Source organism: Varanus komodoensis, unplaced genomic scaffold (genome assembly GCF_004798865.1).
Source record: "Varanus komodoensis strain SLA01 unplaced genomic scaffold, ASM479886v1 scaffold156, whole genome shotgun sequence".
NCBI classification, from domain to species: domain Eukaryota; kingdom Metazoa; phylum Chordata; class Lepidosauria; order Squamata; family Varanidae; genus Varanus; species Varanus komodoensis.
The window spans coordinates 243,125-262,698 of NW_025335457.1; the positions used below are offsets into that span (position 1 = coordinate 243,125).

The 19,574-nt window shown below is 64.8% G+C and overlaps 2 protein-coding genes across 2 annotated transcripts; one reads left to right on the forward strand and one right to left on the reverse strand.

Moving 5' to 3' along the window:
• Nucleotides 1-160: 160 nt before the first annotated feature.
• Nucleotides 161-13,213, forward strand: RGL2 (ral guanine nucleotide dissociation stimulator like 2). Its single transcript, XM_044425493.1, has 17 exons — nucleotides 161-259; nucleotides 338-433; nucleotides 555-739; nucleotides 1,677-1,736; nucleotides 2,977-3,256; nucleotides 5,580-5,795; nucleotides 5,882-5,985; nucleotides 6,529-6,613; nucleotides 7,136-7,201; nucleotides 7,513-7,587; nucleotides 8,466-8,498; nucleotides 8,610-8,731; nucleotides 8,815-8,907; nucleotides 9,061-9,190; nucleotides 10,797-11,042; nucleotides 11,405-11,519; nucleotides 11,908-13,213. The coding sequence occupies exons 1-17, from the start codon at nucleotides 161-163 to the stop codon at nucleotides 12,105-12,107; spliced, it is 2,205 nt and encodes a 734-aa protein (XP_044281428.1). The 3' UTR covers nucleotides 12,108-13,213.
• Nucleotides 13,214-13,930: 717 nt separating this feature from the next.
• On the reverse strand, nucleotides 13,931-19,260 carry PFDN6 (prefoldin subunit 6). The gene is made up of 5 exons (XM_044425485.1): nucleotides 19,189-19,260; nucleotides 18,174-18,259; nucleotides 17,014-17,084; nucleotides 16,775-16,899; nucleotides 13,931-14,162 (listed from the first exon to the last, which is right to left on the reverse strand). Exons 2-5 carry the CDS (start codon nucleotides 18,235-18,237, stop codon nucleotides 14,042-14,044), a joined length of 381 nt encoding a protein of 126 aa, XP_044281420.1. The 5' UTR covers nucleotides 18,238-18,259; nucleotides 19,189-19,260; the 3' UTR covers nucleotides 13,931-14,041.
• Nucleotides 19,261-19,574: the final 314 nt, after the last annotated feature.

The following is a 19,574-nucleotide window of genomic DNA, read 5'->3' on the forward strand; positions in this document are numbered from 1 at the left end:
CGGGGCCGGGCCAGCGCAGCGCAGCGCCCGGCGAGGCGGAAGAGGGCGAGCGGAAGACGCGCGGGCTGCGGTGGCGCCCCCGCCGCCTGCTGCCCCCGCCGCCCGGAGCGCACGGGCGCGGGCGCCTGCAGCGCCCTGGGGGGCGCGGGGCGCCGGGGCCATGCGGGTGTTCCTGCGCCTGGGGGGCTGCCTGGAGCCGGGGGGGCCCGCGGAGCGCGTGCTGCTGACGCGGACGCGCTGGTACTGCCTGCCCGTGAAGGTAGGCGCGGGCGGGCGCGCGGGCGGGCGGGCGGCGCGGGCGGAGACACGCGTCCCGCTGACACGCGTGCCCCCGCAGGCGCCCGTGACCCTGCGGGAAGAGGCGGACGAGGGCGTGATCTACACCGTGGCCTCGCGACCACCCGGGGGCGCCCGAGGCCGCGCCGGTGGCGAGGTAAGTGGCGGGGACCGATGCGCTCGGGCGGGCAGGCGGGCGGGCATGGGGCGCGCTCGGCACCGCGCACCGGGACGCGCCTCCCGCGCTCACGCCCCCTCTCTCCCCCCTCCCCGGCAAGGAGGCGGCGGGGCCCGGGACCCCCGCCGGGCAGTCGCGGGTGCTGAAGGCCGGATCGCTGCCCCGGCTGGCTCGGCACCTGCTGGAGGCCGCCGCGCTCGGGGACGCCTGCTACGTGCCCGCCTTCCTGGCCACCTACCGGACCTTCGCCGCACCGCACGTGGTGCTGGGACTGCTGCTGGACAGGTGCGCCCTGGCTGTGCTTTTCTGTGGCGGCTTGACAGGCAGGAGTTTGTTTATATATTTATTTATTTATTAAAACATTTCTATGCTGCCCCATTCGCCAAAGCCTTGGGGCGGCTCACTACATTAGGTTAAAATACAAGAAATAACGATATAAAATAAGTCATCCTGGCCAGATAAAATAATAATATTAACAATTAAAATGCTGCTTATATAAAAAGGGCTTCGCCTGGCGCCGAAAAACAAATGACCGCGCCAGGCGGACCTCTCTGGGGAGCGCATTCCACTGATTGGGCGCCACCGCAGAGAAAGCCCTCCTCCGAGTACCTACCCTCCTAATTTCCTTCACGGAGGGTTCCCTGAGAAGGGCCTCTCCCGTAGATCTCAAGGGGCGGGCGGGCGGGCGGGCGTATATGGATGTAAGCGCTCCTTCAGGTAACCAGGACCCAAGCCGTTTAGGGCTTTCTAGGTCATCACCAACACCTTGAATTGGGCCCGGACTTCGATGGGGAGCCAGTGAAGCTGACGGAGGACTGGAGTCATGTGAACATAACCTCCAGTCCCCATCAGGAGCCCTGCAGCTCTATTTTGAACCAGTTGAAGTGTTCGGACCGTCTTCAAGGGCAGCCCCACGTAGAGTGCGTTACAGAAGTCAAGGCGGGAAGTCCGGTGCCGCGGACTCAGGACGCTCGCTGCCGCTTGGCCACCCTCACAGGGCCCTTGTGGGACACCGCGGCGGCAGGGTGGAATGGGAGAAGTGGCGGCTGAATTTGCACACAGAGGGATGCCTCTGTTCATACATCTTTGGGCACGGGATAAAGCTGCCCCTGAGGAACCGCTGCCTGCCGTGTGGAGCTCCTGGCGGAAATCTGGGTGGCCCGAGAGGGTTGGGACCCGGAAGAGGGATAAAGATGCTGTCCTCCTTTTTTTCCTCCCCAAGGCTTCAAGCGGTGGCTGGGCCCGGCTCAGACGTCACCCCGGAAACAGCAGAGCTGCAGCGGTAAGAGGGCCCCCAGCCGACGTCCATTCTCTGGACGTAAATAGCCAATATTCTCTGCTCAGAGGCTGCACTTGCTCTTGGAAAACCTGCCCCTTCCCCCTAGGTGTCTGTGCAGGCCTGGGTAACTGCTCGAGCGTCAGCGAACTCTTCACATGCTCAGAGGCACAGTCGTCCAGGCTTCAGTTTCTGGGCCTGCGCCCTGGGTTGGAGCTGAGCTTTGCTTGTAACGTCCTTAGCCACCCCTCCCCATCAGGCAGTGGGGTCCTGGGGGAGAGGCAGGGCCCAGAAACTGTTCTCCCCAGCCCAGTGGGCAAGAGACCTCAGTCCCACTCTCTACTTTAGCCGTGGGCTCCGGTGGCTGCCGAGTGGCTCGCGTGGCCAGGGCGGAAGGGCAGCGGTTCCTCTGAGGAAGGCCCTGCTGTTTTAATCCGCCCTGGGCAGTGTGTCCACCTGGCCGCCCGAGACGGGCCTTCGCCCGGGCCCAGTGGGGACAGATCTTCACGTGTTCCTGACGGGGAGGGGGCGAGACGTCTGTGCCCTTGAAGGATGACTTGGCCTTGTTTGGGTCTCGGCTGCGCTGCTGGCCGGATTAGCGGCGGGGGCTGCCGGGGCACGTGGCTTGGCTTGCTCACACGAGGGAGTTGCGGAGCCGTTTGCTCTTCTGGCCCCGCTCTAGCACGGCACCTGCTCTAGGCTCCGCGTGCATCTCGGGGTTGAGGCTGGGCTGGCGGCCTCCTTGGCCGGCCGCGGGAGAAATCGTGCTCAGCTGTTCAAGTGCCTGATCTCAGAGGGGAGGGGGAGGCACTCTGTGCGTGCTCATGGGCTCTGCGCATTAAAGGGCCGACGGAGTCCCGCAATGGACGATGAGGTGCTCGGAAGCCCATTCCTGAATCCCAGAGTGGAGAAGCGGAAGGAAGCCGGTCCGGCCGCAGATTCAGGCCTCCAGGCAGCAGAAGCCCCTTTTATGCACACTGCCAGCTTAGCCTGGGGCCCTCCGGCCATGGGAGTAGTTGGGGCCCCCCCAAAGAGTGGAGCCTCCAGGTTCGGCAGCAGTCTACCTGGGGCCAAGGACCGGGCAGGGGCGTCCATCGCCGTTGCCTCCTCGGGGGCTTCCCATTGCAGGAGATCGGCCCTGGCCGGGGCTGAGGTGGGGGCCCCCGGCGTTGCCCCTCCCCTGACGTGGGAGGGGGCTGCCGGGGGGGCGGCGTTCGTGGACCGGCTTGTCTCTGTCCCCCCACAGAGCCCTGGGGTCCGTGCTGTGGTCCTGGCTGGATGGCTACCCTGACGACTTCGTGGGGCTGGAGCCCGGCCTCCGCGGGCAGCTGCTGGGCTGGCTGCGGTGGGCGCTCGGGGACGGCTCCGAGCCCGAGAGGATCCTGGCTGCATCCGCGGGGGAGAGGGCCCCGCCGGTGACCCCGGAGGAGGACGCAGGCGCCGCGGGCGATGGGGAGGCCGACCCCCACTACATCCTGGGCCTCCAGGCGGAGGACGTGGCCGCCCACCTCACCGCGCGGGATGCCGTGAGTGCCGGGGCCGGGCCGGGCCGGGGCAGCAGCGTCCCACGCGGCAGGGAAGACCCCGGGGCTGGCTTGCTGCAGGCCAACTGCTGGCCCATGCAGGGCAACGGGAGCCAGGCGGGGGGCCGAGCCGTGGCCCCCCCCGCCCCGCCCATCCTGATGCTCAGTCTGCACCGTGTTTATGCAACGCACCGGTTGCCGTTTGGCGCCGTCAAGTCCGTCCTCCCCAGCGTAGGGCGGCCCTGTGAGTGGGCGTCCCCAGAGTGGCTGGCCCACGACAGCCCCGCTCAGTTCTTCCAAATTTGAGCCCGGGGCTCCCCCAGCGGAGTCCCCCGGCCCCCATTTGGGCTTCACGTCACACGTTGAAGCACGTCCCAGCCTCAGCGAGTTGGGCCGCCGCAGCTCTCTCCCGAGGGGGCCGCTCAGCCGGCAAAGGTGGGGTGCCGCCAGCTTCTCCGCTGTTGGGCCGGCAGGCGTTGTGCTGCTACTGCAGACGTTCCTCCAGCCGTAATCCGCTCCCTTACCTGGACCGATTTAGAAACAGAGCGAGGCAGAAGGAGTCCTCCGGGCCATCTAGTCTGACCCCGGCTCCAGCCGGCTCTGCTCATAGAAACACAGAAACGGAGCGAGTCAGAAGGGGCCTCCTAGGCCATCTAGTCTGACCCCGGCTCCAGCCGGCTCTGCTCACAGAAACATAGAAACAGAGCGAGGCAGAAGGGGTCTCCGGGCCATCTAGTTTGACCCCGGCTCCAGCCGGCTCTGCTCACAGAAACATAGAAACAGAGCGAGGCAGAACGGGTCTCCGGGCCATCTAGTCTGACCCCGGCTCCAGCCGGCTCTGCTCATAGAAACATAGAAACGGAGCGAGTCAGAAGGGGCCTCCTAGGCCATCTAGTCTGACCCCGGCTCCAGCCGGCTCTGCTCAGAGAAACAGAGCGAGTCAGAAGGGGTCTCCCGGGCCATCTAGTCTGACCGCGGCTCCAGCCGGCTTTGCTCACAGAAACAGAAAAAAAGCGAGGCAGAAGGGGTCTCCTGGGCCATCTAGTCTGACCCTGGCTCCAGCCAGCTCTGCTCAGAGAAACATAGAAACAGAGCGAGGCAGAAGGGGTCTCCCGGGCCATCTAGTCTGACCCCGGCTCCAGGCGGCTCCGCTCACATGCCCACCATGTGCATGTCCAGCCTGTCCTTGAACACCCCCACCGAGGGGCCTCAGCGACCTCCCGGGGAAGCCCGTTCCACCCCCTCGGGGTCCTGACTGTCCGGAAGTGCTTCCTGGCATCTAAACCGAACATCTGACCGTCTTAACATCCTGGCAAAGGCAGGAGCAGCTGTGGGGGTCTCCCGAAAGGTTTCCGGTGGGCCACCTCCTCCGGAGCAGTGTTGGGGCCGCCCCGTCCCGCCAAGAGCGTGGACACCCGCCAACGCCTGGATCCCGCGGAAGGAAAGCCGGGCCCCGATCCCCAGCCCAGGCCTTGGGGATCCGCCAAAGCAAGCGCTGCTGGTTGCCGCTGGCCTGTTTCCAAGCGCACAGCAGAAGCTTGCAAAGTGAGGGTCGGTCCTTTGGCTGACGCCGGTGCTGAGAGGACGGGGAGAAGCCCTTGGGTTTAGCGCCCCCAGAAAGCGCCCCCCTCCCTGCCCTTTGGGGCTCTTTTGTCGCCAACACGCCTCCGGTTTGATGTCTTTTTTATTGTTCTGCTTCCTCTAGGGAAAAGCTCTTTCACTGTGCCCCGAAATTTATTTTATTTTTTAGCGCTGTTGATTTAACAGTGCTTTTCGGGCTGTGGGTTTTGAGAAACGCGACTGATATGAGTTGCTGTAAGCAGCCTGCCTAGAGAATCCTTTAAAAATCGTATTTATTTATTTAGAAAATTCGCAGGCCGCCCTTTATTGTCATCTCTGGACAGCTTACAACATTATTTCAATCTTCAATAAAATAAGTTAACCATTCCACACTGAGCATAACATTAATCCATCTAAAATAAGTTCAACACAATGTTAAAATGAATTGTGTTAATTAATTGCTTGTTTAAAATAAATTTATTTAAAATTTATTTAATACTCCAGGGGGTCCTGGAGTATTTATTTAAAATATTTAATAAAACAGTGATTCTTGAAGCAAAGGAGGGATGCACTGTGGAAGCTGAGCTTCTGGCTATGTTCGACGTCTGCAGGATTGTAGGAAAACATGAGATTTGGTCCTGGGTGGTGTGTCGAATCAGAGAAACAAATCTGAGCTCATTCCAAGACCTGTATAAGTTACACGAATCGATCCGTGTGAGGTAGATTCGTCGATTTGGCAGGTTCGATTGGTCTTCCTTCCCCCCAGGAGCTGTTCCTGCGCGTGGTCCCCCATGAGTGTCTGGGGTCCCTGTGGTCGCAGCGGGACAAGAAGGGCCACGAGGGCGACTGCCCCACTGTCCGGGCCACGGTGGCCCAGTTCAACCTCGTGGCCAAGGCGGTCGTCTCCTCCTGCCTGGGGGACACGGGCCTGCGGGCCGCTCAGCGGGCCCGGCTCCTGGAGAAGTGGATCCGCGTGGCGGAGGTGAGGCCCCCGGCCCGGCCCGGCCCCCGAGCGGCCCCCCGAGCGGCCCCCCGAGCGGCACCCAAGCCTCGCCCCTCTCGCCCCAGGAATGCCTCTGCCTCCGGGATTTCTCCTCCCTCTACGCCGTGGTCTCTGCGCTGCACTCCACGCCACTGCACCGGCTGAAGAGGACCTGGGAAGAGATGTCCAGGTGGGGCGTGGGGCCGGGCGGGGCGGAGCGGGGCCCACGGCCCTCCCCAGGCACCCTTGGCACGGCGCGTCCCCACTGTTCTCGCCACCCCCTCGTGAGGCGGAGCTGCTGGCCGTGCCGTCCTCACTCTGAGGTGGCCCCCGGCTGCTCCGGCCTCAGACCAGCTCCAGGGCTGTGGGGCTGGGGGTCCGCCGTCCTGCCTCGGGCCGTTCCCCACGCCCTGCCCCGAGGCGGCCGGGAGGAGCTCCCGGGGGTGGGGAGGGACTGCTCAGTCGGAGGCGAGCAATTGCCCCCTCGCAGGGGGCTGGCCGGCCACCCGGGCCTTGCGCAGGTGCAGGGAAGCGGGCCGGGGTGGCCGCGGCTCCAGGGATCCTCCGGCAGGGGAGCCGCCGAGAGCGCCGTGCCCCAGGTCTCCCCAGCCTCCCACGGGGTCCCCAAGTCCCCAACTTCCCAGAAGGGTGGCTGCCCCTTCTCCTCTGCTGGGTCCCCCCCGCCCCCCCCGCCCCCCCCCCCCGTGCAGCTCCTCTGTCCTCTCGCCCCCAGGGACTCCCTGCGCTGCTACGAGGCGCTCAGCGCTGTCTGCTCGGAGGAGGACAACTACAGCCAGACCCGGAGGCTCCTCTTTCAGGTGGGGGACCCCAGCCCACGGCAGACACGGGGGCCCGCAGCGCAGGGGCACCCCCTCACGCGTGGGGCAGGCCCGCCGGCTCCCCCCAGTGCAAGGGGCGCTGAGCGGGGAGGGGCTCCGGGGAGCGAGGCGGTGGCTTCGGGGGTCCTGGAGTCACTTGGGGTTCTTGGCCGGGGGAATTGGAGCGGTTGAGGAGGGAGCACAGGCCGGGGTGGGGCGACGTGGACAGCTGCCTGGGGGGCTCTCCTTCGCAAGGCATGAGTCATGAGGGCTAGCAACTTGGATGCTTTTGGTTTATTTTTAAAGTGGCTTTTCACTAACGAACCTTTCTGAAATTCTGGATCCTGGCCTGTTTGGGTGAGGGAGGGCAGCGTGGCAAGCCCAGTTGGGCAGTTCAGGCCGGGGCTTCCTTCCGGGGAGGCGCAGTAGCCGCCCGGCCTTGCTCAAGGGGAGACCGCACGCCCTTCTCCACTCAGCCCCCCGCTCTCTCTCTCTCCCCCCACATCCCCCTTCGCCCCATAGGAAGGCGGCACGGAGGACCCCACGGCACGGAGGCACCCGCGGAGAGCGCCGGAGCAGCGCCCGATGGTGACTGGCCACGGAGGCCCCGTGTCTCCGCGAACGGGAGCCGGGCTGCGGGAGGGGAGGGCGTGGGCCGCGGGGGTGGCGGGGAGCGTGGGCCACGGGGTGCCGCGGTCCTGCCGCTTGGCGGCCTTCTCGTGGGCACCGGCTTTGGGGCGGCCCAAGAGTGAAGTACCGTAACGAAGCAGCCTCTCGGGGGGGGGGGGGGGGGGAGCGCTGCTGTGCCACCGGCCGGCTGGGCTAGGGGGGCGCTGGTCCGATCCGGCCCGGGGGCTCCTGTCCCCCTCACTCCCCCCCGCTTCCCCTCCCCACCTCAGGGCGTGGTCCCCTACCTGGGCACCTTCCTGAAGGACCTGGTGATGCTGGACACGGCCACGCGGAACCGGCTGCAGGTGAGACGGGGCGCAGGCGCGGCCCCCCCTGGGCAGGCCTGGGGCTCGCGTGCGGCTGCTTGCAGTGGGTTTTCGGGTCCGATTCGCCTCCCACGCTGGTTGCAGAATCGAGCCGTGGAGCAGCATGGAGGCCGCGATGAGCTGGAAGGGGCTGTGTTGCCCAGCGAGTCCAGCTCGCCTCCATATTTTTCTTTTTAAACGCATCCACCTGCAGTGGGTCGCTGCCCGCAAGGACGCTGCCACCCCGAGCGTGGGTGGGCAGGATCCTGAGGGCCACCCGAAACAGAGGCAGGTGGCCGCAGAGCTCTCTACGAGGAGGAGCGTCCCGGCCGGGGTGCCACCACCGAGGAGGCCTTGCCGCTGGCGCCCCCGGGGGCGCGGCTCATTTCTCCTTGGGGGGCTCTCTTGCCCTGCTTTTGGACTCCCAGGGCTGCTCCGAACCAGCAGCACTGCGGCGGAATCGGGGCTGCCTCCGTGCGCCCCTCAGTCCATGCACTGCTCGGGTGTGGGGCCCTTGCGCCGAGCGTGTGTCAACCGCTGGGCTTGGTGTGGGGACAAGCCCCATGCAGGGCAGGGCAGGGCTGGGTCGGTGCCCTGGAAGGCCCCCCACGGTGGTTTGGCTGCTCTTTTCCATTCGCCGGAGCCCTGGATCCGCGCGACGTGGGGCAGAGCGGCCCCTGGCTCTTGGCAGCCGGGAACTCGCGGAAGCGGGGCGGGCGAAGCATCACCCCACCGGTGTGGCTGCGTGAAAGGGCAGGCCTGCTTTGGGGTTGGTTTCCTTCTGTGAGCCGCTCCGTCCGGCTTAACGCGCCTTTGGCCCTGCCTTGCGGGACAAGCTGCACCCTTCACCGCCGCGGTTTCTCCCTCTGTTTCTGCAGAACGGGTACATCAATTTCGAGAAGCACCGCAAGGTGGGTGCGTAGGGAGAGACGGGAGGGCGGTGGGTGGGGGGAGGCGGGCGCCCCCTTCCCGGCGTCCGGGGCTGACGGACGCCCCGTCCCGTCCCCTTGCCGCCCCCGCAGGAGTTCGAGATCCTGACGCAGCTGCGCCTCCTGCAGGCGAGGTGCCGCAACTACGCCCTGAGCCCCGACCGTGCGCTCCAGACGTGGCTGCGGCGCCTGCCCCAGCTCAGCGAGGTCCAGAGGTGGGTGTCGCGGGGGGGGGGGGGCGGCCGGCGGGGTGCCGCCTCTCGCGACCCGAGGCTCACGTGGCTCCTTCTCCCCGCAGCTACCAGCTGTCCTGCGCCATCGAGCCGCCGGCAGAGGGAGCCACCCCCGGCAAGCCCACGCGGCCCGCCCTGGTGATCACGCACTGCACCGAGTGAGAGATGGGGCCGGGGGCCGCCCCGTGGCCCACCCCGGTCCCAGGGCTCGCTGCAGGCGCTCGGCCGAAAGGGGGCCGTGCTGTGGAGGAGGGATGGGCGGGGGGCTGGGAAGGGGCGCAGGGACCCCTCTAACCCGCCCGTTCCTGCAGCCTGCTCACCTCCGTCGGGATGAGCACACCTGTCTCCTGGGAGGGACCCAGCTCCTGCCACGCTCCGCCGGGCCTGCTGACACCCCCATCGGCCTCCGCCTCCTCCCCGGGGCAAGCGCACCTGTCCCAGGTGACTGGGAATGTGTGTGTGTGTGTGTGTGTGTGTGTGTGTGTGTGTGTGTCGGGGGGGGGGCCACGGGCTCCCCGTATGCCTCCCTGCCTCATCCTCTGGGCTGTGATTCCTAGTGGGGGCTGCAGGAATGGCTGAGAATCTGCATGCCTTCTGTAATCCCACTGCGGAGTGGTCTGGATTTTGACGTGTAGCCCCCGTTGGGACTCCCCTGCCCAAATCCCGCAGAACTGGATGGAGCTGTTTCCTAATTCACAAACCGGGCTTGAGCAAAATCAAGTTCCCAGGGGCTTGCTCCCCAGGTCAGCCTTGTTTCAAATTGATCTATGAATGATTTAAATTGATAGGGTAATTTTGGTGTGACTTGCTGTCCTGCAACAGCAGGGGTTGGGCTTGATGGCCTTCATGGCCCCTTCCAACCCCTCTGTTCTGTGATTCTGTTATGACTTCATATCGGGCTGTTCACAACGCCGAGACTCGGTGCGCTCCCCAACGCTCCCCGTGACGATTTGGGCCAGGCGTGGGCCTCCCTGTGAGGTGTCGTTGGTGAGCCGTGGGGGTTCAGGGTTGCCCTTTCTCAGCCTGCGATGTTTGGGCTCCCCAGTCCTGCTCCCTGAGCATCCCTGACCTCCGTGTGACCCCCCCTCACATGCCTGCATGTTGCCAACAGCCCCCCTCTGAGCCGCCTCTTCTCCAGGCTGAAGAGACCCCGTTCCCTCAGCCTCGCCTCAGACGGCTTCCCCTGCAAACCGGCCACCAACCCTGTGGCCCTGCGCTGCACTGACTCCAACCTGGCTGTATCCTTCCTGTAACGAGGGGCCCAAAACTGAACACAATACTCCAGTTGCGGACGCACCAGAGTCGCATAGAGTGGCAGTAATACCTCTCTCGGTCTAGAAGCCACACTTCTGGCTCTGCAACCAAGGGTGGCGTTCGCCCTCTTGGCCACCGCATCCCACGGCTGGCTCACGTTCAGCCTGCAGTCAACCAGCACCCCGAGGTCCCTTCCACAAGTGCTGCTCTCCAGCCACTTGCCCCCTAACCTGTGCTTATGACACCCATTCCTACGCCCCAAGTGCACTTACCTTGCACTTACCCACATGGAACGCCATCCTGTTGTCTCCTGCCCACTTCCACAGTCTGCCCAGATCTTTCTGGATCCAGAGTACCTGCTCCTCCGGTCAGGTCCAGATCAAGTCCGCCCTTCAGCTCCGGTGTCGTACATGCAGGGCAGGGGGTCTTTTTCAAAGCGGGGTGCTGCTGGAGTTGCCCTGGGGGCTTCCATGGGCCAAGGGGGTGCTCGGCCGCTGTGCCGGCAGCCTTTCTAACCCTGCTTATTCTGACATACGAGACGCCCACCCCTCCCCTCCCCTCCCCTCCCCTCCCCTCCCCTTTAAATCAACAGGTCTTGTGAATTTGATTTGCGTTCGAATTCTGTTTTCAATCTGGTGGGGTGGGGCTTACGTTTCCTGTTCTCTGGATTTTTACACTGCATTTTGTTGTACTTCATCTGCTGCTGTAGAAGCAGCAACTTACTAGCTGGGTGACGCAGGTGAGGGTCTCCGCAGCCCCCCCCCCCGCTCACCCCCTTTTCCTTCCTCCCCAGCAGGCGAAGTGGCCCTCGGTCTCGTCGCTGGATGTGGCCCCCGAGAGCACCGTGCCCCCCTCTCCGGGGGGGCTCGCCCCCCCTCCCACCCCCGGGGGCTGCTTCACCAGGGGGCACCGGCGCTCGGCCTCCTGCGGGTCGGCCTACCCCACGGCCCCCGAGCCGGGCAGCGCCTCGGCCTCGGACTGCCGGATCATCCGCGTGAGCATGGCGCTGCACAACGGCAGCCTCTACAAGAGCATCCTGGTGAGCGGGCAGAGTGCGGGCTGGGGGGGGCACGCTGGGGGGCCCCTCGCCGAGAGCTGGGGGGGAGGGGTTGCCACGGGCCATTCTGGCCGGAGAGCAGCTGGTGTGGACCCAAAGCTGGAGGGCCGTGGGTGGCCCGGCCTGGGCTCCGGGTGGCCACTTTTGGAGCGCTGCTGGAAAAGGATTGCAACCTTCGGTTGGACCGAAATGCAACGTCGGGTAGCGGTGCTGTGGGGCGGGCCACGAGCCCCACAGCGGGAGCAGGCGCGAGGCAGTGCTGGGCCATGGCATCCAGGCCATCCAAGGCAAGGCCTGCCGGCCCGAGCCCGCCTCTGTGGCTTGTTTGTCGCTGCCGCCCGCAGGTCACGAGCCAGGACAAGGCCCCCGCCGTGATTGCGAAGGTGCTGGAGAAGCACGGCCAGGATCGGGGCCAGGCCCCCCAGTATGAGCTGGTGCAACTCCTGCCTGATGGCCGAGGTGGGCCAGGGGGTACACCGAGGGGACGGTGGGGTGGGGTGGGGTGGGGTCTTGCGGCCAAGTAGGCAGGGGAGACCTCCCGGGCCCCTTCCGGCCCACCTGGGAACACCACCGCCCCCCGTCCCCAAAGACCTGCGTTGAGTCAGATCGGACTCCCACATCGCGTCTGGAAACGGGCATTAAATCGGCGCTGGCTTTCCACGCGCTCCAAGGCCGCCGCCCTTGTGATGTGCATGTGGGGGAAGCTGCCGTGGGGAGCCGGCCTGCAGCGAGCCTTCCTCGCCCCCCTCCCGCGGGGCCTCTTTCTGAAAAGCCTTTGGTGTCCCGCTGCCGACGAGCAGAGGAAGCAAGGGTGAAATCGCCATCTCTCTTCCCCTGCCTCCTGCAGAGCTGGCCTTCCCGCCTCTGGCAAACGTCTTCTACGCCATGAACGGCTCCAGCCTGGACTTCATGCTGCGGCCCAAGCGGCCCCTGGACAGCCCCCTGCCGCCCCCGCCCCCAGCGCCCGCGCCCCGCGGGGTGGAGCTCAGCGCCACCTTCCCCAAGATCAAGGCCACCGGCCGCAAGATCGCCAGGGCCCTCTTCTGAAGCCACGCGGGCCGGGCCGGGCCGGACTGGCAGGGGGCCCTGTTGCCGCTCGTGGCCGCACGCCAGTTTCCGCGAGGCCCCGACGCGACGTGCCCGGCACCCCCTCCGCGTCGTGGGCGAAGCAGCCCCGCTGGAGACGCCCTCGTCGCGCCCCGCTGCCAGAGGCCTGGGGCTGCCCCGCGCGGGGACCGATTTCCGGAGAGACCGCCTGCGCTCAGGCTGCCCCACGTGCTCCGCCGAGTGATGCCTGGGAGGCCGCCCCGCATGGCGGGCAGGAGCGGGCCTGGGACTCCTGGAGGGGGGCCTGCACGCGGAGCAGGCCCCTGGGCTTTCCCACCGTGTGGCAAGCTCAGCAGCAGCCCGGCCGGGTCTCTGGGCTGCCGGGTGGCAACAGAAGGGCCTTTTCTGGCCTCCATGCTGGGGAGGACCCCCAAGCTCGCGTGGCTGGCGCGTCCCTCCGGTTCACGTCTCAGCACCGCAGAACACTAATCCCGGAGGGCGCCCCACGCGGGGAAGGGCCCCTCCTCTTCCTTTGGAGTGCAGGTGCCAGGCCGGATGGGGCCCAAGCCCACGCCAGTCCGGTGGCGTTCACAGCGGCCAGCCAGAGGCCTGGGGAGGGACAGCGGGGCCGGCGGCGCCCCCCTGCTGGTGCGTCCAGCCACATGGGGCGGACGCACCTGGCGCACCGCTCAGACGAGGCCCCGCACTGGCTCCGGCGTGCCTGCCCGCAGGCGGGGGGCCCCTGCTCTTGCTGCCACTGGAAGGGGCGAGGGAGGGCGGGCCTGATCCAGGAGGGCGCCTCCAAGCGATGCCACACAAGGCATTTCCGCTGTGATTTCCCCTCGCCCCAAAAGCCAGGGGTTCTTTGGGTGCCGCCACGGGCCAGGCCGGAACGCACCTCGTGCCGGCGCGTCCTGCCTCACCTCGCCTCACCGTTCGAGGCTTCCGCCTTGGTGGGCCCCGGAAGCTGCTTCAGCCTTGCAGGGAAGAGCAGCTCAGGGACCACCTTGCCTCCGACTCCCCCCTTTTGAGAAGCAAACCAGTTTCCAGGAAAAGTTAAATATTTGTGTAAGCCTCCTTTTTTATACAATAAAGGCAAAACAGAAGCCGTGTGGTGTGGCGTTTTTGTCCCTTTGGGAGCAGTCTGTCCAGCTGCTGGTCCCGCGACCCAGCATTCGGCCTTGGAGCGTGGCTGGGAGCTCCAGGCTGCTTCTCAGCCAACTGGGCCCAGCCGGCGGCTTGCAAGGGGCCACGGCTCCGGGACACACTCCCCTTGGCGAGCAGGTGGGAGGGGAGCCCTGCAGCGTGCCCAGCCGCCGCTTCCGCCCGCCCGCAGCACCCGAGGGGACCCAGCCGGCCACCTGCCCGCCCTCCAGCTGAGCGGCTCGCCCTCGCATGCTGTGCCACACCTCGGAGACGGCCCTTCGTGGGGAGAGGCGGGTCACGCGTGTGTTTCGGCAAGCCTCCCGTGAGGCTGGTGGCCCTCAGGAGGGATGGCCCCACGCCCCGCTGGCACGCAGCCCTCGTCCGTCCGAGTGATGGGGGCGGGCAGGTCATGGAGGCGCCTCTGAGCCTGCATGGGGGGAGGGCTCTGCGGCACGGTGATTCGGGCCCGGCTCCAGCTCCTCTGTGGGGCTCGTTGCGGGTGCCTGCGCCTGCCTTTCCCCAGCAGGGCCTCTCCCCAGCCCCGGCCCCGCACCCTGGCCGCAACGCCACATGGGACCCTCCCCTCACTCCCGATTTAACGACCGGGGGGCAGGCGAGCCCCACAAGGCCGCCGACCACGAAGGGCACATAGAAGCGGGCGCCAGCCGAGCCGAGGGTGAGCGAAAACCCCACCTTTATTTCAGAGCGGCCAGGCACGGGGGCAAGGGGGCCCGAGTGACCCGCCCCCCACAGTCCCGCTCCGTGGGAGCCCCGGCACGGCCCCCGGGTCAGGCCTTGGCCACCACCTTGGCCTGGGCTTTCTGGAACTCCTGCTGCAGGCGCGCCAGCGTCTCCCGCTGCTGCTCCGACCGCTTCTCGTACTCCTGCATCTGCCCCTCGTACCGCTTGCTGCAAAGACACGGGGGGAGGATTTCAGGGCCGCTTTCCTCCTGACCGCAGGGGCGCTGCACAACCTGAGCAGGGCCAGCCCGGACCCCCGTAAAGGACACCACAGCAGGCTGCCCCAGCCAGGGCGCTGGGGCTTCCGGGGCAGAAAACCGCCTCCGTGGCCTGGAGCTGCCTCCACTGGCAGCTTCTCCAGCAGGTAAACCGAGGGAGAGGGAGCGGCTCTTGGGCCAGCAGCTGGAAACCCGTGACTTCCCCCGCTTCCCTCCCCAGTCTTTTTCCTTGTGTGTAACGTCTCTCTGGATCGTGAGCTGAGGCTGGGGACTGTCGTGTTAAATGGATTACATGCCAACTCCTCCAGGGGCCTTTTGGGAAAAGGAGCAGGATAAAAGAGCAGGATAGAAATTAAATGATTCAACCCTAAGTATAAGTTGAACCTGCACTGAGCAGAAAAATCCACACATCTCAGACTCCAGTGCTTCACAGATAACAAACTTTCTGATTGCTTAAAATCCATGGAGAAAATCCCTCTGGTTTCTAAACCCTTCCCACACGGGCAGGATCTTCCCGCTGGCTGGAAAACCAAAACATTTGTAGAATCTTTGTTCGGAAACTCTGCCCCAATGGGGCCCAGAGAAAGAAGCTGCTGCTCCACGAGCTGAATGCAACATTTCCCGAGGCTTTTTTGCAGGGGAGCCGAACAAACCGCTCAGCCCCCATCTTGAAGCCTGATGCCAGGCTGCAGACACGAAAAGGTTAGAATGGCTCCTGGCGGGCCAGAAGCCTTGCGGATCGGCCCAAGCCCCGCAAGACTCCCCCGGGGCGCACGCCTCGGGGGTTTCTTTGGCCAAAGCTCTGGAGAAGGAAAGGTGGTCATGCCAAGGCTGAATTTTATCCTCACAGCTCTGGGACCAAGACGGAGGGGACCTGGAATGCCTCAGAGCATCCGGAGGCGATGCTTCTCCTTTACTTTTTCCAGTTGCATTTTATTTTTTATTTTCCGATTTACATCCTGCCTTTTTCCTACCAAGGGCTCAAGGCAGCTTGCATCATTCTCCTCCTCCGTCTTATCCCCACAACAACAACCCTGTGAGGTAGGCTGGGCTGAGAGTCTGTGACTGGCCCAAAGTCACCCTGTTGGCTCCATGGCTGATCAGGGACTAGAACCCAGGTCGCCTGAGTCCCAGTCCCACGCTCTTAACCACTACACCACACTGGCTCTCCTGTTTTGTATTCCTGTTTTATTTTTTTTCTAAGTTGCCTCTTGGGGCAGCTCTCTAAAGAGAGAGAGATGCTCTTTGGTACTAAGAAGATCCAGGAAGGAAGGCAGATGCAGAGGGGAGAAGGCCTGGAGGGGCTCCATTTGCCTGGGCCCTGTGGGTGGGCTGGCTCTCCCCTCTGCGGTGGGCGGAAGAGGCTCGGGACTTTTCATGGGGGAGGAGGCGGGGGCTGGAACTCTTCAGCTTCCCTCAGCCTTCCCCATTTCTGAGGGGCAGTGGGGCACCCAATTCTCAGAAATCCAGCATGGGACCTCCTAGATTGGCTCCACAGCCGGTTCGCGTGTGTCCGTTTCGGAGAGGGCGAGGAAGGACTCAAACGTCCCATCCTGGACAGACCGACAGTCTGGGGCAGGGATCTCCTTAGAACTTCTCAACCTCTGAAGAGCACGGTGGGGCAGGAATGCGGAAAAGGCGGGAGAGGAGCACGGGGCACGACTTCCTATGGCTTCTGGCCGCTGGGCTCTTCCTGGCCTTTCCTCTCTGGAGGGCGGTGGGAGGGGTTTGGCTTCCCGCTGTTCCTGAGCCAGGCCTCGGGTGCGCCAGGTGCCTCTTCCAACTGCTGGGACAGGCCCTGTGTCTCTCCGGGCACACCTGACAACAGCTAACCGAGCAGGCTGTCCCATGACCGTGCAGCGGTTTGGCAGGGCACCCCCGCCTCCTCCTCCAATCTGCTGCTTCCACGGGCGAGCGACGTGATGAGGACCTTCTGAAGTTGGAGCGTGGCAGAACTGATTTGGGGGGGGGGTAAAGAGTCTTTCTGGGCTGCCTTTCACGGCGGGACCCTCTCAAGCCACACAGAAGCCACGTGGCTGGGCTGGGCCCCCGAAACGGAGCCTGCCAAGGGCTCCTTCCCAGAGGCTGGAAGGGCCTGCAGTGGCGAGCGCTTTGTCCAGGAGAGGCGCGAGGCCCTCTGAGGGGAAATGCTGGGTGGGGGCAGTGTCCGAGCCAAGGACGCCGTCCCTCTGGGGCAGGAAGTGCCAGCCTCGCCTCGCCCCAGCCTCCGCACCGGCCACTGCGGGAGGTGCCCTCCTGACTGAGGGTGGGGAGGGGAGTCAAGCGGGGGGCCCTGCCTGCGACGGGCTGCAGCCCCTTCCTCATGACCGGACCAGAGGCCTCCCACAAGGCTGCAACCCACCCGCAACCCTTCCGGGCAGACTGCCAAGTCGCGCCCGTGGCTCTCGGCTTCCAGAAGAGGGACTCCCTGGAAAGGATGGGAACGGCAGTCCAGCGCGTCCAGAGGGAAAGGCTTGGGGGAGGCTTCCCAAGGAGCCCCTCCTCTGGAGAGAGGAGCCACAGGGGGCCCCACTGCACGAGCCCCCCGCCCAGCGGACTCACATTTCCCCCGTGATGTAGTCCAGCCTCTTCCCGACAGTCGCCTTGGCCTCCTCCGTGTCCTGCTTCACCAGCACGGGCCCGATCAGCTTGTAGACCGAGTTGGAAGCGTCCAGGAAGTCCAGCTCCTGCGGGCGCAAGCACGGGGGGCAGCTGCTTGAGCGTGGCAGCAGGGCAGTCGCTGCGGGGGGGGCAAGCTGAGGGAGACGTTATCCACAGGGGGCGGGGGGGAGCGCACTCACCTCCTTCACGACGTTGTTCTCCGTCAGCTGAGCCTCCAGCTTCTGCCGGGCCGTCATGCACTTGCTGATATCTGGAAATGGAAATTGGAAAGCAGGTTTCCCTCTCTCCCTTCCTTCCTGGAAACCGAGGGGGCTTGGAAGCAACTGACCGATACACTACTCCAGAGTGTATTTATTCTGTTTAAAATGTTTCTGCACCTCTGTTTTTCCCGTTACCAAGTTCGGGTCCAGAGCAGTTCAGGCAATTCCCATTTGCAATAAAAAACCAAAATACTCATAGTGTTCGTAGTTATATACCAAACAAGAACTATCACCTTGCTCTGGCCCCACAGAGCCCTCTCCCTGTGTCTTGACATTTACGCTCCCCTTTTAAGTGACTAGCTGCCGATCTTTGATGGGTTTCTTAAAAAGTCTATTTTTAAAATGACTTGGACATGTTTGGAGGCTGCCCTGGGAAGCACAGGTACCTGGCCATCTCTTCTGACTGATGATGTTACACAGACCTGGAGGGGAGGGGAGAGGAGGGAGGATGCAGGCAGAACTGGGAAGCGTCTGGATAAGTCTTAGAGGAGGGAAAGCTCCCAGATGCTCTTGCAAAAGCCCGGGCCCAATTCAAGGTGTCGATTATGACCTATAAAGCCCTAAACGGCTTGCGTCCGGGCTACCTGAACGAGCACTTACGTCCGTATATGCCCAATCGCCCTTTGAGATCTGCGGGAGAGTCCCTTCTCCAGGAACCCTCCATGAAAGAAATTAGGAGAGTAAGTACCCGGAGGAGGGCTTTCTCTGCGGTGGCGCCCAACCTATGGAATTCACTCCCCAAAGAGGTCCGCCTGGCACCGTCGGTACTGGTTTTTCGGCGCCAGGTAAAGACCTTTTTATTTAAACATCATTTTAATTGTTAAAACATATGATCTGGCCAGGGCAACTTCTTCTTCCTTCTCTTTTCTCCTCCTATATTATTTATTTGCTTATTTTATACTGATAATTTTAATTGTATATTATTACGTTTGTAACTCAGTGTATTTTTGTATTTAATGGTACTTTATTATGTTCTATTGTATTTCAATGTATTTTATTGTGTTTGTAAGCCACCCCGAGGCTTCGGCAAGGGGCGGCATAGAAATGTTATAATAATAATAATAATAGGAGGTTCTTACCTTTCTGCAGCTGCTGGTATTTCTCCAGCTCCCCCTGGAGCTTCTTCTGCAGCACCTCAGCCATCGTCTCCCGGAAAGCTTTTTCTCTGCGGAGGAACGAAGATACGGCTCACACGCTGCAGGCGGAAGGCCCACCGGTAGCTCAGCGGCAGCACTGCGGTCCTGCCCGAGGGAGGCCCACGATCGACCCTGTTGGAAGGCGGCTGAGAGGAGCGCTCTGAGCCCCGCAGAGCCTCTGTAGACACAAGCGGCTTAAGAGGACGGCAGGTTCCCAAAGGCTGCCAGCACCCTGATGCTTTGGGGGGGGGGGGGGCAGCACTGCCCCGCAGCCCCACCGAGCGCAAGGCGAGAGATGCCGCCAGGCGGTCCGCTCAGGACACCGGCCCTCACGGCCGCCTCGCTGCGTGAGCCAAGAGCATGACCGTGCCTGCTCCGTCCACGTGGGGAGCGCCCGGCTGCCGTCCGAGGAAGCGCCCACGGCCACTGTCCGCTTCCCTGGGGAATCGCATCCCGACAGGCTCCCCGAGACACGCTCGGGAGACGTGCGGGCGCTCCTTGCTCTGCGCCTTCCCGTCTCTTCCCCCTGCATCAGGCCGAGGGAGGCCAGCCCGGTGCGGGCTCCGCTTTCCCCGGGGAAGCCTGGAAGGAGAGGAACAGCGGCAGCCCTGCCTGGCAGCTGGGCCCCCGAAGCGTCGCGGCCTGGCCTCCCGCTCCGTCCCCACGCCCCCGCCAAGACACGCCGAGAGCCGCTGGAAGCGAGGCCTGCGCGCAAACCGGGGCGTAGCTGAGCTGCGGGCTCCACTGGCCCGCGAGGGGACGCCGGGCGCCATTCACGGGGCGGCGGCGGCGGCGGTCCGGGCGGCTAGTCCTCATGGCGCCCGGCGAGGCGCGCAGGCCGCCGCGCGTCCCCTCCGGCGCCCCCGTGCGCAGAGGCGCCCCGGAAGGGCAGCGGGCCCCGGACCCCTCGGCGGGGCCAGCCAGACCCGAGGCCGAGCCCCGCAGGGCAGCCGCTCACCGGGACGCCCGCGCACGCCGGGCCGGTACAGCGGAAGGCCCGACGCCGCTTCCGCCCGGCCCCAAGATGGCGGCGGGCCTCGCCTGCCCAGAGCGGCGCCTCGCGGGTGCGGCCGCCCGCGCGGGGGAGGAGCCCTGCGAGGGGCGGCGCGCAGAGATCGGCGAACAGAGCGGCCTTCCGCGGCGGGGCCCGGCGCCTCCGGGTCGTGCGCGGGCGGGCGCGTCGGCCCAGGGCGGCTCGCGGGAGGGGGAGGCACGTGACGGGGAGCGGGGAGGAGGGCGCCGCTCCGCTCCCCCTCCCCTCCCCCCCGCTTGGCCCCCCCGAGCGTCCGTGGGCGAGGGGGGACCTTGGGGGGCCCTTGGGCGAGGGCCCCCGGGGGGGGGGGG

What these genes read in the sequence shown, in the direction of transcription:
- RGL2 (XM_044425493.1), top strand. Translation starts at nt 161, where the DNA reads ATGCGGGTGTTCCTGCGCCTGGGGGGCTGCCTGGAGCCGGGGGGGCCC. An exon ending in GGCAAGCGCACCTGTCCCAG is followed by an intron (nt 9,191 to 10,796) that starts GTGACTGGGAAT and finishes CTTCCTCCCCAG; the next exon opens with CAGGCGAAGTGGCCCTCGGT. An exon ending in GCCTCTACAAGAGCATCCTG is followed by an intron (nt 11,043 to 11,404) that starts GTGAGCGGGCAG and finishes TGCCGCCCGCAG; the next exon opens with GTCACGAGCCAGGACAAGGC.
- PFDN6 (XM_044425485.1), bottom strand. Translation starts at nt 18,237, where the DNA reads ATGGCTGAGGTGCTGCAGAAGAAGCTCCAGGGGGAGCTGGAGAAATAC. An exon ending in ATACCAGCAGCTGCAGAAAG is followed by an intron (nt 17,085 to 18,173) that starts GTAAGAACCTCC and finishes TTCCATTTCCAG; the next exon opens with ATATCAGCAAGTGCATGACG. An exon ending in AGAACAACGTCGTGAAGGAG is followed by an intron (nt 16,900 to 17,013) that starts GTGAGTGCGCTC and finishes TTGCGCCCGCAG; the next exon opens with GAGCTGGACTTCCTGGACGC.